At 37.1% G+C, this 14,291-nt stretch overlaps 3 protein-coding genes across 4 annotated transcripts in view; 1 reads left to right on the top strand and 2 right to left on the bottom strand.

Moving 5' to 3' along the window:
* Positions 1-2,153: 2,153 nt before the first annotated feature.
* LOC310646713 (sulfotransferase 6B1-like) lies at positions 2,154-10,202 on the bottom strand. Its single transcript, XM_083373377.1, has 7 exons — positions 9,905-10,202; positions 8,449-8,561; positions 7,855-7,944; positions 6,952-7,078; positions 6,022-6,116; positions 5,022-5,178; positions 2,154-3,575 (listed from the first exon to the last, which is right to left on the bottom strand). The coding sequence occupies exons 1-7, from the start codon at positions 10,098-10,100 to the stop codon at positions 3,445-3,447; spliced, it is 909 nt and encodes a 302-aa protein (XP_083229503.1). The 5' UTR covers positions 10,101-10,202; the 3' UTR covers positions 2,154-3,444.
* CEBPZ (CCAAT enhancer binding protein zeta) overlaps positions 9,901-14,291 on the bottom strand; it is a 22,978-nt gene continuing 18,587 nt past the window's right edge. Inside the window, exon 17 of the mRNA XM_083373291.1 lies at positions 9,901-10,010. The gene's annotated coding sequence lies outside the window, so the exon portion shown is untranslated. The remainder of the gene's footprint in view (positions 10,011-14,291) is intronic.
* Positions 11,151-14,291, top strand: part of CEBPZOS (CEBPZ opposite strand) — a 5,110-nt gene continuing 1,969 nt past the window's right edge. The window contains exons 1-2 of one of the 2 annotated variants that reach the window (XM_083373402.1): positions 11,151-11,256; positions 14,058-14,183. In XM_083373402.1, the coding sequence (XP_083229528.1) occupies positions 14,078-14,183 (106 nt within the window). In that variant the 5' untranslated portion in view covers positions 11,151-11,256; positions 14,058-14,077. Of the gene's footprint in view, positions 11,281-14,057; positions 14,184-14,291 lie in introns of both variants that reach the window. The other variant, XM_083373403.1, reaches the window with a different exon arrangement.

Below are 14,291 nucleotides of genomic sequence, written 5' to 3'. Positions count from 1 at the left end.
TTGCTCAGTAGGTAAAAATATACTACTCTATACATGCCTACTTCAATAATACTTCACATTTGCAGAGACCCCCTGGATAGCTAAAAAATTCCAGTTTTGCTAATGTAAGAAATCAGTTGCACTGCTTAACAGCACTTATGTTTCTTCCTTGGAAAATTGCCCACATAAGTTAAACATTTTGTGTAAGTGCATGAACGATAGAATCAAGAATTGAATAGCTGCCATAATGTTCCATTTCTTAAGTGTAGCTATTCTCTACTTTCTCAAATGCAGATCCTTGAAACTATTAGCAGTTCTTAATAATTGTAAAGTAGTTTAATTTTTGAAGGGCAAAATAGACCACCAATGCTACACTACAATTAAGGTGGGACTGAAATCAGAGTCCTTTCCACCATAAATTCATTCCAAGTTGCTAGTGCTCTCAGCAAAGCAATATAATTAGTAGAAACACAATTGCAGGTAATTACCACTGTAATATAATAGAACAGGATTTCACAGTTACCACTAGCCTTTATTATAAATCCATTTGGCTCCTGATCTAATTTCCAGGCTCCCTTCAGGATTTATTTGATGTCATCTATCTTGTATTTTAATGGCCCAGCTTTTGTAATCTAACATTAATTATATTTCCCATTAAAATATTGGGAAAGGCTTCTATTTGAACTATAGCTATTTGGTAAATGAGAAAATGTCACCTTATCTACTTCATTCCATTTCTTTCTGTTAGCTTTGTCATCTTTTTTTTCTTGCTACGTATTAGATTATTGATGTGCTAAACTCATAGATATAACCATATCTCTTTCAGGGAAGATATACAATTTATCATTTGGGGGAGAGGGGAAAAACAACAGCCTCTCTTTCATCATTCTATATACTATTTATATATTTCTCTGGTTTTCATTACTATCATAAATATTAAAACTGCAGTCTTGTTCTTAAACAGAAATATGCTACACCAGACACAACAGGATTTGCTTCTGAGATTTATTCTACAATATCTACTCTTCATTTAGTGAGTTTGCTGCTTGTATAAGCAAGGATGAATCTATAGCCTGCAGAGATAGAAAGTTTAGTGTTTAACATAGAGCATCTCATTTCCACTCCAGCAGAGAAAAGGTAACAGAAAAAGAGTATTTTCCCACACAAAAAAAGACCTTGCTGTTGGTGGTAATTCCCATGAATAGTTAGTTTGTACTGCAGGGTGTCAAACTGCCGGCCAGTGGATTGGATCATCATGCCAAAACTGCGCCCACCCCATTTCCGGCAATGGAAAAAAGGTCACAATATGTCACGACACATCATGAGATGTTGCAAGTTTGACACCCTTGTGCTGGATTCTGGTCCATTCTATTTAACTCTTTGGGATATTCAAAACCATCATCTAACAATCCCATATTAAAGTAAACAATCATCTTAACATTTTGATAGGTCATTCACCTCAACTGGGAAATGCAAAAACAACTCTAAAATATTGTAGTCTGATGTTTCCAATAAAGTATTTGGCAAAGCCATAAATGGTAAAATAAGCTAACATAAGGCTATCTTCATACAAAATTGTTTTCACTATCTTGTTAATACAAATAGTCTTTTTTGCTGAACATTACAAAATACCAGCCTTCCCCAACCTGGCACATTTCAGATATGTTTGAACTAGCATGCCAAATAGCTGATTGTTGACTTTGTCTTTGGATTGCTGTACCTTTTTCTCTATTATTTGTTTCCACCTCTGTTATACAGCCTGAATTCCATTATCCACTTATGTTGCTTTCCTGCAATTAATTTAAGCTTTTCAGTTGCAAAACATCACACAAACTCATCATACATTGGTTTGTCCACCTAGGACAAGGATGTCAAACTGGCGGCCAATGGGCCAGATGCATCGTGCATAGGCCACGCCCACCCTGACTCCGCAATGGCAAAAAATGTCACAATATGTCACGATACATCACATGACACGATTGAGTTTGACATCATTGATCTAGGAGAATCTGCCTTTTGCCTGGTAACTTAAAGGGACTTATCCTTTCAGAGGAGAGGTCAGTCCTGTATATGGTAGGCCAAGGGTAAGGAATATTTTGTTAAGTTGAAGTGAGTGCTTTTGTAATACTCTAGCAATTGAATATAAATGTTATCTGTACAAAATTTACAATAAAATCGTTTTATTATAATCAGTGCATGTGTTATACAGACTTTTCTATTCAAAATGCTGAAAAAAATCATCTTGATGTAGTGAATACATTTCAAATTCACCAGTTTGAGTATTTCATATTTATATTTCTAGCACATTCTATCAGACTAATGCTACATGTGATTTTGCTTTTTGTAAGTTAGTATTGTAACTAAACTGTCATTTTTATACATCAAAAATATTTATTATATGACCAAGGTAACAGATTATTCCACATCAGAAAACATGAAAGTTGAATTTGAACATTTGATTTACTAAGATTTATGTGTGGCTACACAGAGGCTAAGATATAATATGGTTGGTTGGTTTTGGTTTAATAGATTGTATGTACCCACCTTCTACCAGTATGTGTGATCCCAGGTACTGTAATAATAAGTCATGATTCATAATGTAGCATGTAAAAATTTAGACGCATTCATTTTCTATTTCCATCTTGATCTTAATGTTGAATTGTTTTAATAAACATAATTCAATATTAATCCATGAATTATTATATTGCAGGGTAAATGAAGGGCTGTTAACATGACAAGATGCTTTTCCCTCCTCTCTGTATAAAACTTTACTTCCTAAATGCCCATCATTCTTAAAATTACAACCTCCTTCCAGTGCCTCTTAAAAATCAGACATCCTAAATAGATGGTACCAACTTGAAATCTTTTTACTCAATGTTCAATGTCCTGAATGAAAATCAATGATCAAATAATGGAAAATCACTGTTCTCCTTAGGGTGATTCACATAGAATTACCCAAGGTCAATATTGATAGTCTTGTCTTCTTAAAAGTTCTAAAGCAGCAGTGAAAGGATGCAACTACCTCACTCTCTTGAAGTGGGTCCTCTCCACATATCTTATTCTGCAGGACCAAGTATTTCACTTTTGCTCCAAAGCTGAGCTGGGAAAATAACAGAAGACTGGAGCAATTGGAGTATGAGATACACCCTGGCTATTGGTGCTTCAAAGCTCTTATTCATACAGGTACATTTTCCCAATAAGCCTCGATTCATGTCATTGTCCTCTTGTCCTTGGAAATATTGTAATAGAGGCTTGCATATATCTGGGGGGAAAATATTGTCCTGTTCTATGAAATAGTCTGGCTATATATTATCCAGCTTAATACAGGTTTATCCTATATTAGAAATGTGATACTAACGAGTTTCACAGATTAGCAATAGTGAAATGTGTATTCTGGTTATATCCTTTTTTATGGAAGCAAACAAAACTTCCACAAAAATAATATTTTTTCCACAAGATTCATGTTCAGGTTTTGCAGTAGACATCATACTTCAGCTTGGTTCCCAGCTTGGTTCCAGCTAAACATTCCTTAAATTTAGCATCCATTTGCTCATTTTGAGCCTTGCCAAAAATATTCTTCCAATCTCCTACAATGCCTGCAACAAAAAGAAAATGGGAGGGTCAAAGAAAACAGAATCACTTACTTGATAGTTTTAATAACAAAAGATTTGTGACTTTATAACTGGGCACAACATGATACAGTGCACTGAGGATTAAAGAAATATGAACACATCCACCAATTTTCTATGGTTCTTTCTTAGCCAAATCTATTAAATCTATTGTGTTGCTTCCAGCATTTGCTGTCATGTACAAGCACCAGAGCCAATTATGAAAATGAAGTCAAAACCTCTTTATATGAATGCACCCTATTGTGTAGTCTGCAGGTAGCCACAGCAAGTGAAATAGACTGAGTTTAAAACAAGTTCATCAGGGCCAGTAATCCTTAGAACCTGAATACAAATATTATATTAATGCTTATAGTTTTATAGCTATGCATGTCTTAACCTCAAACTCACATTTTTAAAAAGTACAGGATAACTGATGCACTTCCAACTCAGATAAGGGAAAACAATAAACAAAAATGTGAGATCCCCTTGATCTCCACCCCTTTTTTCATTTACTGCCAACAATATCAGATACTAATTTTCCTTTCCACATGCCAATTTCAGAAATTTAAATATAGCTTTTGACATTCTGAAACCACATACTTGATGAGGCACCAGAAAATATGGATAGGTCTGCATCAACCTTTTACACACCTCTACTCAGTACACTTCAGAAAAAAATAAGAACTAAGAAGCAACAGAAAGTAAGCAGACAGGTAAGAGGAAATAGATTGAAATATAGTTTAATGTAATTTATAATGAGACCATAGATCTTTCTAGCCTTGCTTCTACCAGAGCTGTATTCAAATTCATAACTTGTCTTTGTTTTAGAAACTTTTTTTTCTTTGAGGATCTTTTCAATTCGTTCCATCCATAAATTTTCTGACTTCCCCTTTCTCTGAATCTGTTCACTTCTCACAAACTTTGGTAGTACAGCTAGTCCTCAACAGTTCATTTAGTGAGTATTTGAAGTTACAATGGCACTGAAAAAAGTGGTTTGCGATTGTTTTTCACACTTACCACCTTTGCAGCATCTCTTCTAGACACTTGGCAACCAATTCATATGTATGACTGTTGCAGTGTGCTGGAGTCATGTGATCAGCTTCTGTGACCTTTTGACAAGCAAAGTCAATGGGAAAACCAGATTCACTTAACAACTATGTTACTAACTTAACAACTGTGTCAGGAAAGGTCGTAAGATGGAGCAAAATTCACTTAACAAATGTTTCACTTAGCCACAGAAATTTTGGGCCCAATTGTGGTCGTAAGTTGAGGACTACCTGTAGCTGTAAACCCTACAAAGTGTGCTTGCTGCATACAATTATGGGACATTTGTAAATAGAAATGCTGTGAATGCTTTCATTTACTAATGGAAATTTGATAGAGGGGAACACTAGAAAAAACACTTTTTCCCTGTTTCCTTTTTTGTAAACCAACCTTTCCGGAAGAGCAGTGGACCAGCCATCCCATGTGTTTCCTGCGACTTATCGCGCACTGCTTGGAAGGTAGTTCTATCTGCAATAGCCTGAATTTGCTCAGTAGTAGCAGGGAAACCAAAAAAGTTAGCTATTTGCTTTACTCCTGAAACCAGGTCCTGAAAGCAATGTAGTGATATGGTTAATATCCTATGTAAGTTGTGTAAATGGTATATTTGATATTAATTATTTATATTAATGTTATGAAAAGCTGTATTTCTTAGAGTAAACTTGAGTAGCTTCATATTCAAAACCCACTGTTAGATATGTTGAATTGAGCATGGAGCGAAATTGCAAACAATATATCTAGTCTATACGGAGCCATACAGACTATAACCCAGAATAGTTTACATGGTGGAAAAGCAGAAAGAATAAAAATCTGTTCAGTGGTATCTAACTCTCTTCTCACACAAACCCACAAATGCTTAAGGCATATTTACATCATTAAGTTACACTTTAGGGGAAATTGTCATAAACAAGTGGCATTTTTTTGTAAGATAATTGGATATCAGCCTTCTCCAATAGAGCTTTTTCTTCCTGCGTCCCAAAATAATTTTTCAAATTTTGTAATACAATTGCTATCAGCTAGTAGATGAACCCAAAATGGCACATAAAATAGGTTTAAAATATATTTTAATGCCATTAGAGCAAATCAAAAAAGAAGGCTAAGGTCATTGTCCTATAATTTTAGGAGTTTAGGATATGGGTGCATAGGATTATTCACTGGTGAGAGAAGTAACTTTTGCTATTCAGTCTTTTTTCCCAATCATTTACTCTTCAGGTGTTCAGGCTGTCTCCCAACTTTTAGAACAGGATGAGGAAGTGATCCTTATAATATATTAAGACTCAAATTTCAGCCTTTTGATCATGCCATATCTTATAAAACCAGTAAGAGTTTGGGACAACCTCTTCTCATCTAATGTATATGGAGAAGCTTTGCTCATGATTATGAATACACCCACCTCTTCTAATTCCTCATATGTCAGAATCAGAACGTTTTCATCATCTATATGTTTGTTCCAAGCAACAGCCTGATCAAAATAGGATCCCCAGGCAACTATAGTATAAAGGCAGTATATTAAAATGACTTTATTTGTAAAAGAGTCTGCAGAAAGCATTAACAATTAACAATAAATTATATAAATTAATTATAATTATAAATTATATATATATATATATATAGCATTCATACTCTCTCTGGATAACATATAGTGTTGAACCAAAGTGTTTTTTTATTAAACATCTATTCATTTCCTTATCCATGCATCAACCTTCATATCAGCTCTAAAATGTCTGCAATCCCCTAAAGACAATAGGAGTTGTAAGGTAATATCTCTTCTCCTGGAAAGCAATGGGCTAATGGTGTTTGTTCTGCTGGTTGGAAACAAGTTTCTATTTCTACTTACATAAGTTCTCAAGATACAAAGAATACAAACGTCTTTCTAGGAACTTCCAAATAAATAAGGCCAGCTCTTGTGGAAAGCACTTGTGAGAGTTATCAGTTCAGCTCTGGCTAGACACAAAAATTAGTTCTCAAAATGCTGACTATCTATGCTGTCTGTCCCAAAGTCCTGTCCAGCAAGTAAACTGTGCAAGCTTTAATGCTATTTCAAAAATCTTGTGGGGTCTTTTTTGCTCAGGGGCAATAGAAATGTGTTCATCTATATCACAGAAAATAAGCTCTGATCATATCATTTTCATTTCTCTTAAAGGCAAACATTCTTCCAAAGGGTGTCTAACTTCCTAGAAAAGCAAGTTTGATAGCACTCCTATTAGAAATCATAGTAGTGGCACATCTCAGGTTTTCCCCTGGTGGTCAGATTTGTCAGATTAGCCTAGCCTTCTGTTTTCCAAGTTATTATATTTAAGCCAATCTGAGAATTTAAGAATACCTTCTCCATTCATAAAATCTGAGAAAAATTCCTCCCATGAATTATAACTGGGAATGGTTGGAGCATTTTTATGAAAATGGAAAAACGATGCTGCTGTATCTTTAGGATTTCGGAACAACACCAATATCTAAGGTGAGAAAAAAAGAACAGATATTTTAAATTTCCAGTGACATGAATGAAAGTACTGTATTACTGGCAAAAGTCCCTATTATATTGCAAATTGATGCTGATGATTAGCACTTCCTAAAGTACATTTAAAAGGAAATTAGAGGTTGAAATTACATCCATTAATTGTTTAATGGAATCCTTCAGAAAACAGTCACCCATACTCCAAATCCTCTCTTATCTTTTAGAAAGGCTACCAGATCTAGACTGCCAAAATCCAATCAACCACCAAATGGCAGCAGAGAATTAGTTTTCAGTTCTCTCTTTACTGCCATTTTGTCATCCTCCAGATGTCTTCAACCCAAATCTGCTAGCTTTACCTTCTATTACCAAAGGCATACAATACCATGTTTCACACAGCTGTCATTATCCACTGATCTCTTGTGGTCAAAGGTCCTTCTTTCCTAGTTAATTTATTTTGAATGGGGTTACTAGACACTTCATATCCTATGTTCCTGATACATATCTATAGTCTAGTAGCTAAACTATCACAATACCTAGAGTTATAAAATATCTGATACGTTACATCAGATACTTTCCTTCCAAATGTTCTGGATTACAGTTTTCTCAATGCTTTGTCATGCTAGCTGGTTGTTAGTAACCTGCAGGCTACATAGCTGCCTAATTTCATGCATTATATCATTCCTATAAATATTACAATAGGCTCACAACACTCCTATGAATTGTTTATCTAAGGAAGTCCAGGAGTAAATATTATCAGTGAAACATAATGCCTACCTTGGCCTTATTTTTGAAAATAGATTTGGGCAGATAGTTGTAATGGAGATGCGTAGCCACAATCCTTGGAGAAGGAAATTGTTTCATCCTCTTTACAAATAAAAACAAGGAAAATATTTTTAAAAAACATATCAAATGGGCCACTCGTGCATGTACAGATTGGCTCTACTGACATATAAAAGTAATTCGTCGCCTATATCAAAAGGCAGTTAGAATAACATTGATTCTCTAAATGCCATCTGCAGATTTTATGACACCAAACTGAACAATATTGAGATATGCCAAACGTTTCATATCACTCTATTTTTAAATTCCAGACAAGCAACAAAATCACAACCCATTCCTGAGCATCTAATGACTGGAGCAGGGGTCTGCAACCTTGACAATTTTAAAACTTGTGGACTTCAGCTGATGTCCACAAGTCTTAAAGTTGTCAAGGTTGCAGACCCCTGGACTAGAGGACATTGCTGGCAAACTAGAGGCACATTTCAGACAAAAGAACTTTCTCTATTGCCTTATTTCATTGCAACAACTACCACGCAGGTGCAGATGAAATATCCAATTTTGGAAAGCCAGGTTTTGCTACTAAATAACCTGAAACTTTTCTGGATCTCCACACTCCATAAATGGCAATTCTGTATTCTCTTGCTTAATTTTCAACGTTGTGGCAATCAGATCATTCACAATGAGAATCAACCAATTTGCTCCTGGGGGAAGAGAAAACAGGAAAAATCATAATAAAATCTAAGGACGTCATTATTCTTGTTGAACACAGCAAGGCTTCATTACCTCAACTAACTGCAAAATAATTTGCAACTAGATATGGTTAGATGAAAACTATCCATAAGTTTCAGTTAGTGTACAACTAATATTAGTTGTTCAGTATTTTAAAGCTGAATCTTTACCAGATTGCTAAATTATCATCTATATAGCTGCTTCTTCTATGTTTTGATACATTCCCTCACATATATTTAAATAAATATGTTTGTTTATGCCTCAAAATCAGAAAGGAATTTTTACTTCAAGTTGAGATTTCCATTTTTGTTTCAAAGCCAAGTTGTGGTGTTGGGACATTTGTTTACCATCATAGCAGATTACAAATGAGGAAATAGATATAGCCAGTTTGGTCTAGCGGTTAAGGCTCCAGGACAGAACCCAGAAGACTGAGTTCTAGTCCCACTTTAGGCATGAGAGTCAGCTGGGTGTCTTTGGGCCAAACGTTCTCTCTCAGTCCAATTCATTTCAAGGCTTGTGATTGTGGGCAAAATAGAAGGAGGAAGGAATATGGGATATGTTCACCACATTGAGTTATTTATTTATAAAAATAAAAAGTTAGGATTGAAAAAAACTTCAAATAATAATAGCTGGAGGACACAAGGGAAGGGGAAGGGGAAAGACAATCAATGCAACTAAGTTTTAAGCCTAATTGTAAAGTCATGATTTAGCCAAAATCTTTGAATCAGGCATTACCGAGGTTTAGTCATAGTTGACCCCATACTCTGTTGAATAAATCACAAGGGATGGATTCACACAATACACTAAGCCATTTTTTTAAAAAAAATGACTAAGCGTGATGCTTGAACCATAAAGGAATATATCTTAAAATAATATAAAGCATGTTAAATAACTGAAGTATACATTTGCGGTGAAATCATCAGGGCAAAAATCAGTTAATGGCACATGCCAATTTTTCATTATTATACAAAATACTTTTAAGCTTTAAAAACCTCTTCACATAAGCTTATGAAATGCTAATTGAACAGTTCAATCTTTCACTTAACATTTTATTTACCATTCTGTTCTCTCCTTTGTGTATAGTTTATACAGTTTACATAATGCAGCATCTAACACCAATAATTGTAAAGCTAATTCCGGTACAAAAACTTTCATTAGAAAAAGGAGGATTAGTGGCACTATTTCTGTATAAACCATCTCAATGGTAATGATAAATATTATGTAACACATTCAGAATATTAAAAAGGAGGTTTTTTTTACAGTTGCTTATGATCTCATTTGGCAACAAAATAACACAAGAGCTCTTTCTATTCACCACATTTGGGGTAGGACACCAACACCGCATCATCTTTTCTGCTGTCAAAATTCTCCAGGGCTTGGAATGTCTCTGCACTGCACACTGTATTCGGGTAGAGAATCCCCTGGTAGGAAAAGAGAAGGTCGTGGAGTTTAAGGCCTTTGGATTTTTCCAGCGCTTTCTCTATTTCTTCTATGAATTTTTTCTCTGTCATGGTTGCTTTCTCTGTTCTAAGCTAACTACCCTGTTGTTAAGGCACCAAAAGCTTTTAAAGGTATTTGAGAGGTGACCGAAACAGCGTTACTGTATACTTATCCTTTTGTTTTCTGTCTTATATAAGAAAGCCAAGCAGCTTGGGTTACCGTCTTTCCCTCCTCCCTTTCTATTCTCCAGATGAGAAAAACTATCAAGTCCTCCTGCTTAAAGATTGTTTACACTTTTGCAGATAATCCCTACTTAAAGCAAGAAACTTTGACAAGGAAGTAGGAGAGAGAGAGAGAGAGAGAGAGAGAGAGAGAGAGAGAGAGAGAGAGAGGGAGGGAGAGAGAGATATCTAAATGGCTTAATAAGCATCTCCAATCAACATCAAATTTATTTCAACGTATAGGGCCACTGTTTTATTGTAGCGGCTCTAAGTCTAGGCTGCTACTCCGTTACAGCCACAATATAACCAAAAATAGATTCATCCTTGGCTGCCAAGTATGTTACAGAATTTAATTTCTTATACTATGATCAGGAACTTTGCAAAGTTAAGATGGTAGTCATACCAGATGCTCCCAAATTATAGATACAAAGCACCTTTCTATGTAGCCATCCTAATTTTTACAGTGTTGGGCAAAGTGCAATGAGATTATCTTCAGTTTCCACCACATAACTCTATATAGTGATCCATTATTAGGTTTTACAAGTGCTGTAGGATGCAGAGCTACACCTGCAACAAGTAGTTCGAGCCCCATGAATAAGAGACGAAGTAGCACTAGCAAATTCCCTGAGCGTCTTTTAACACTGCTCTTGAGCGATTAATTTTGGTTTGCACCGACCATCATTCATTCCTGTATTGCGAGGCTAATTCCGAAACACGCTGACAGAGGGCGTACTTTGCTCTGCCGGCTTTTTGCTTCAAAGGAATAACCCGGTCGCCTCCCACTGCCAGGTGACGAAAAAGAAGGCGTTATTTGCGGGATTAAAGTAAATTGCGTAACCTCGAAGAGGTCACCTTTGCACATGCGCAAAATGGAGAGTAGTAGCTAAGCTCCTCCGGACGCGAGAAACACTTTACGCCTGCGCGCACAGGCTTGGCTCCTCCCTCTGAAGTAAGGAAAGAGGCATCAGAAGGCATGGAAGGGTAATCAGAAGAGGACTTTTGGATTGTGAGTGTCTGGGCACTATTAATGGTAATTGCTGCTTGCATGTTTCGTCCCAAGTGAATAGTAGAGCAATGCCCGCACCGTGTTTTTTTGCGCGGAAACTTAGCAGCTCTGCATTGACTGTACCCCTAGAAAGTCCTAGTTTGACCTGAAACTAGGAGAACTTTTCTGCCTCTGAATCGGGAGGAAGGGTTGATTTGGGGGAGCAAATGGCAGCTCTCCGTAGCACCAAATCTGTTTTGGATGGACTAACCCAGTGTTTTTCATTCAAACTTGGCAACTTTAAGATGGGTGCATTTCAGACCCCAGAATTCTCCAGCCAGCATGCTGATCAGTTCAATACCCGTTACCAAAGTAGTCATATATGATTTCATACCACTGTCAGTATAACAAAATGGAAATTGTTGTTGTTGTTGTTGTTAGTTGCAAAGTCGTGCCTGACCCATCGCGACCCTATGGACAACGTTCCTCCAGGCCTTCCTGTCCTCTACCATCTTCTGGAGTCCATTTAAGCTCACGCCTACTGCTTCAGTGATTCCATCCAGCCACCTCATTCTCTGTCGTCCCCTTCTTCTCTTGCCCTCAACCTTTCCCAGCATTAGCCTCTTCTCCAGTGAGTCCTTCCTTCTCGTTAGGTGGCCAAAGTATTTTGAGTTTTAGCTTCAGGATCTGGCCTTCTAAAGAACAGTCAGGGTTGATCTCCTCTAGGACTGACCGGTTTGATCGCCTTGCAGTCCAAGGGACTCGCAGGAGTCTTCTCCAGCACCACAGTTCAAAGGCCTCAATTCTTTGGCGCTCAGCCTTTTTTATGGTCCAGCTTTCACTGCCATACATTGCAATTTGGAAGACCATAGCCTTGACTATACGCACTTTTGTTGAAAGGGTGATGTCTCTGCTTTTTAGTGTGATGTCTAGATTTGCCATGGCTTTCCTCCCCAGGAGCAAGCGTCTTTTAATTTCTTGGAAATTAAATCAGTAAATCAGTAATGGAAATAATCATCAGTAAAGGCCTTGGCAAATCTTTTAGAGGAAATTTCAGTGAAGAATGTTAGCATTTATATTTATACTTTTAATGTTTCTAGATTTATATCCTACCCTCGGGTATGAGTGGGCACTTAGTGCACTGAAATTACATATCAAAACTCAGGAAATCCAACAAGATCAGTCTGCTCTTCCCAAGAATTGGGGGGGGGGGTTGTTTTTAGCAGTCTAACTTTCCCTTTTAAAGCAGCAAGATATTTTTATAGAATAGTTGTCCCAAAAATCTGAAGGGTATTAACCTTAGCACACTGCAAGGGAACTAGGGGATCAGCCATATTGGACTTAATTCTCATTAACAGAGATAAAATGATAGGTGTTGAAGCCACAGGAACCTTGGGGGGGGGAGTGATCATGCAATATTGGAATTCAACATTATGCAAGCACAAGTCAAAGTAGAATCTTGGACTTTGAGAGCTAATTTCAAGCTTTTTCACTGCTCACTTAAAAATATTTGCTTCCACCAACCATACATTATTTTGCCTTTTGTCCTTCAAACCAGGGGTTCCCAATCCCTGAGCTGTGGCACACTATGGAGCCGCCTATTCTGAATTAGTCCACGAGAGGTGGGCTGGCATGCACAACTTGCAATTTCATTTATTTCATTTCATTTCATTTATTCGATTTCTATACCGCCCTTCTCCCTAGGGACTCAGGGCGGTTCACAGGGCATATATAAATAGCTATACAAAAATTAAAAGAGAATTAAACCATGCCCAATTAAAATACAGCAATAATAAATAATAAAAACCAATTAAAAACCCATATTCCCCATCAGGCCAGACGAGCTAACTCAAACAAGTGGGTCTTCAACCTGCGACGGAAGGATCGGAGGTCCGATGTCATCCGGAGCTCAACCGGCAGTTGGTTCCATAATGCCGGAGCACCCACAGAGAAGGCCCTCCCCCTGGGGGCCACCAGTCGACATTCCCTGACTGGAGGCACCCTGAGGAGGCCCTCTCTGTGGGCACGCACAGGGCGGAGGGGAGTTGACGCCGGCAGCAGGTGGTCCTCGAGGTATCCCAGACCCATGCCATGTAAGGACTTAAAGATCATAACCAAGTCCTTGAACCTCACCCGGAAGACAACTGGTAACCAATGCAGCTCGCGGAGCAAAGGTGTAACATGGGAGTACCGGGAAACTCCCAAGACAACTCTCGCGGCCGCATTCTGTACCAGTTGGAGCCTCCGAGTGGTCTTCAAGGGAACTCCATTCCATGCATCCATTTTATTTCTTTAGGCCATTCGCTCTTTATACATATTTTGTAATTTTATCAGTCAAATATATTACCAAATAAATGTATTACTATTGCTTTTATCACTCATTTTAGTATTCGTTCTTTCATCATCCACTGCCTCTTAATGCACTTAATGATCCTATTTCCATTGCATCCAACTTTCATTCAGAGCCTCAGTTCTAGTAGTCATGTCCATGAAAATTATATTTTTACATCATCTTGAACATCTTAGATGTTTACACATAATGTATTAAGAGATATCACACATTCTTAAGTGATTGAAAAATCTTTTGAACATTCCATTCTTGTGTATGTTGACTGAATATTGGAATGTTGAATGTTGAAAATAAACTAAAATTGAAAATCGTTAACATCCAATACTAGTACCTCAGCAGTGATTTAACAGAAATCTGTGAGATCTATTGTTCTATTTCTTTCAGCTTCCTTGTGTAAAGTTGTTTTCTACTGAACATTTCAGTAACTACTGAAATGTTGTCACAACTGACCTCTATTTGCTTCTATCACTAGGACTTGGGATTGGCTAAACAATGAACCCCCAATCTTCTATCAGGTTCTTCAAAAAAATTCTAGTTTTGGAAATTATTGGAGTTCTGGGGGCATACACTTTGTTTCACAAAATGCACTCAAGTGAAGGTAAGATTCTGATAGAGCTTAACATCAAGTAATATCTTTGATGTGGGCAGTCATATCTGAAATGGGAAAAATATTTTGGATCTGGTGTTCGTACACTTCTGTATTGTC

This window comes from Vipera ursinii (assembly GCF_947247035.1).
Source record: "Vipera ursinii genome assembly, chromosome: 1".
Taxonomy (NCBI): Eukaryota; Metazoa; Chordata; class Lepidosauria; order Squamata; family Viperidae; genus Vipera; species Vipera ursinii.
Note: the sequence above shows the minus strand (reverse complement) of the source record. Positions and strands in the feature narration are given on the sequence as shown.